Here is a 3,411-nt window from a genome sequence, read left to right as displayed (position 1 = left end):
TGTGTGTGCGTCTGCATGTGTGTTGTCAGTCAGTCTCCACTAAATGCATTTGTTCAGGACTGTAGCCAGTAGCGTCATGCCAGAGGCTAATTCAGGCTAAGGACTGACTGGTTGTGTTTCTTTGTTACACTCTGGCGTAGGAAAATGCCCCTTTATTCTTGGAGGGGGGGGGTGTTGTGTTTGTTGGTTGCTAGATGTGGACTTGGAGTCACTTAGAGTCACAAGAACAGGGCCATTCAGGCAAGTATGGTTCGTGATGCCTTGAGCTCATGTGTAAAATCAGGTTGTGGTCAATCAGGGCCTTTTCCAGTTCCTGATCCAGTTCCATATGCTTTGTATTATAACCCACCATTGTCTAAGTATGCCAACAAACTCCATATTGCACTCCATTATCACACTAGAACTGTATCCCAATGCTTAATGGTGACATTTGACATTTTACAGATGGAACACAAAATGTTAAAATACTTCACTGTGTTGTTCATTCTCTGGATGAGAAGCTTTCCCTGATCCAGACTGACACTCTAAAATATTACAGGATACAATAGTAATTGTTTACTTGTCTATTTGTTAACACTAAGTGTACAGATGTCATGCTGTGGTTTTACAGGGGGTTATGTGCCAGACTACTTCTTGGCCAGATGCAGTCACAAATCACAATGACTGGCACATAACGCTCTGTAAAACCACAATGTTTCATTCTTACGCTTACATTTCTATACAGATTTAATAAACAAGATAAAACATGTTAATTAGTGAGCTTTAGAAGTTCTGGTAGACAAATTTTGTTTCATTTGGATAGAGCCAGACCCAAACTAGCAGTTTCCAGTCTATGTGCTAAACCAGGCTAAATAGCTGCTGGCTGTAGTGTCATATTTACCGTGAGAAAAATAAAACAAAAAACAATAAATGCATCTCCAAAATAAAGTTCCGGTGTAGAATGTATCTTTCTTAGTGCTGTCAGCTGTCAGATTGCTTTGCTTTTGCAGCTGTGCTTTAGTAAAATTTCTGAATCTGAATGGGATTAGGAGCAAAAGAACAAGCATCCCTAGTATGAGTATTATACTGTAATTTAGTATTGCTTGCATATCCTAATCCATGTCTTTATGTCAGTTTTTTTGTTTTTAAATAAATCTAACATCCTGGAAAAACAGTCAGTGTTTTCATTCATCTTCATAGGTATAATATCTCCCCTTTCTCTCCCCACCAGAGTGCCCAGAGAAGTGTGTACGGAGAACATGCACAGCGGACGGCGAGTGCTGCCACCCTCAGTGTCTAGGCAGCTGCACAGTCGCTGGTAGTGACACAGCATGTGCGGCGTGTGTGCATTATTACTACCAAGGACGCTGCGTGGCCGACTGCCCTCAAGGCACCTACAAGTTCGAGGGCTGGCGCTGCATTAGCGCCGAGCTTTGCTCCAAAGTCCACCTCCCCGACTATGACAGCTTCATCATCCACGGTGGAGAGTGCATGTCTGAATGCCCATCTGGGTACACGCGCACCGCACCCAACAGGTGAGATGCAATCCACCCTGATGTAGACTGAAATGGAGCCACTGGGTGGAGGTACTGTTATTGTTGGCCTGGCTTTGGTACCAATTCCACACCCTGCTATTAGTTTCCATTTTAAAATTTCATCAGGGCAAAAACTGAGTATAATACAGCACAATACACATGCCATAATACAGGGCAGTTGGTTTAGAGACAACCATCTGTCCTTAGTCACATTATAAATAGTTGTTTGTAAAATAATACGTTTTATAGTTAAATCTCAGAATCTCTCGGAGACATCATTTAGCTGGTCCTGTCAGACACTGACGTAAAAATGTTGATGGGAGAAAATAAAATAAAATGAAAGATTAAAGGTCAGGGGAGAGCTACAAGAGTTTAGAGAATGAAAGTACGTCAATAAAATGAAACTGTACTATTACGGTCTCCTGTCTCTCCCCACCTCTCTCTGTCTGTCTCCAGCATGTTCTGTACAGCCTGTGATGGCCTGTGTGATAAAGTGTGTGAGGAGAAGGTCATCGACTCCATGGATGCCGCTCAGTCTCTCAAAGGCTGCACTGTTATCAAAGGCAACCTGCATATCAACATCCGCAGAGGCCGTAAGTACTGTAGTGTATCACAGCAACACTCCAGTTATCACTAACATTTCTGTGTTACCGCTGCTATCGCCATTCTACAGAAATGTATACAGGTTTGTTAATTACGTATTGTTAAACCATGACTGATGACACCATAAGGCACCCAGATTTCCCAGTCGGTTTCTTTACAACACCTCTGGACATGGGTTTTAAAACAACATAACATACACGATGTTAAGATTAGTCTAGACCAGGGCTTTAAAATTTTTCTGGAAAGTGTATAATTTCCAGATGTTACAAAAAAAAAAAAAGACAAACCTTGAGAGTTATAGATAGTAGTAAATATATAAAAGCAAGTCTTACAATTCCAGAAGCTGAACCATAATAGAGACATGAATGTAGTTAAGTTGTGTGTCTATGGATGTCTTTGTGTGTGTTTAGACAACATGGTGGCAGAGCTGGAGAGTTTCACAGGTTTGATCCAGAGGGTGACGGGCTATGTGCGGATCAGACATTCCCACACTCTGAGCTCCCTGGCCTTCCTCCGCAGCCTCAGATACATCGATGGAGAGGAGCTTCTGGACGAGTAGGAACACACACACACACACTTAGCCCAACAGTTAAAACTGAGGTTGGCACATAGTATAACCACACTCTAAGTTCAATTCTACACTACACTACTACTACACAAATCTTTTATTAGAGTGTTTTCCTGAATGGGTAATTTATGGTAGAGGAAAATGTGTTATGTGGCAGAGCTCTGATTTTAGGATGACACTTGTCCCTTTTTATCCTCAATTTGCCTGCTGCTGTGAGTGTTGTCGTAGTAATAAAGCAGGCTAATTGTGCAGCGTTGGTGTTCTAACGTGGCTAGTTGAGGTCATCACTTGATGGTGGCTGGGAGGAGAGAAAAGGGGAAGGATATTTTGACTATGAATGTGCAGACTAGAAATTGTTTTTTTTGTAGGACAGACTTAACTTGTTTTTGGTTGGTAACTGTAATATCACTGAAAAAGAATAACAAAAAACACTTGAGTCTCTCTTTTTTACTGGAAAAGTAAATATAGTGAAAGCTAACAGCAGATGCCCCATTTTTTTTTTTTACGAGACCTTGAATGCAGCACAACTTTCAACAGTCCAAGGGAAGGTTCTCTCAGGGTCATGGAGAGGCCTTCACTCCCTCTCATTGAGTTCATAGGAATGTCCCAAGACCCACATTAGTCATTCCTGAATGTCTGGGTGTTACCCAGTGACTCATAAAAACGCTACCTCTGTCCTCTCCTCTCTTCCACAAAAAAATCCATCCCTGGTTAATTTGGTTTCCC

At 41.8% G+C, this 3,411-nt stretch overlaps 1 protein-coding gene across 1 annotated transcript in view; it reads left to right on the top strand.

Annotated features, from left to right (window-relative positions):
* The window catches only part of igf1rb (insulin-like growth factor 1b receptor), a 53,007-nt gene that overhangs the window by 26,846 nt on the left and 22,750 nt on the right, over positions 1 to 3,411 (top strand). Inside the window, exons 3-5 of the mRNA XM_035651857.1 lie at positions 1,211 to 1,514; positions 1,971 to 2,107; positions 2,528 to 2,672. Of these exons, the coding sequence (XP_035507750.1) occupies positions 1,211 to 1,514; positions 1,971 to 2,107; positions 2,528 to 2,672 (586 nt within the window). The remainder of the gene's footprint in view (positions 1 to 1,210; positions 1,515 to 1,970; positions 2,108 to 2,527; positions 2,673 to 3,411) is intronic.

Source organism: Morone saxatilis, unplaced genomic scaffold (assembly GCF_004916995.1).
Source record: "Morone saxatilis isolate NCDOM2014 unplaced genomic scaffold, NCSU_SB_2.0 Contig11, whole genome shotgun sequence".
Classification (NCBI taxonomy): Eukaryota; Metazoa; Chordata; class Actinopteri; family Moronidae; genus Morone; species Morone saxatilis.
The sequence above is the reverse complement of the archived record's forward strand: the minus strand, read 5'-3'. Positions and strand labels throughout refer to the sequence as shown.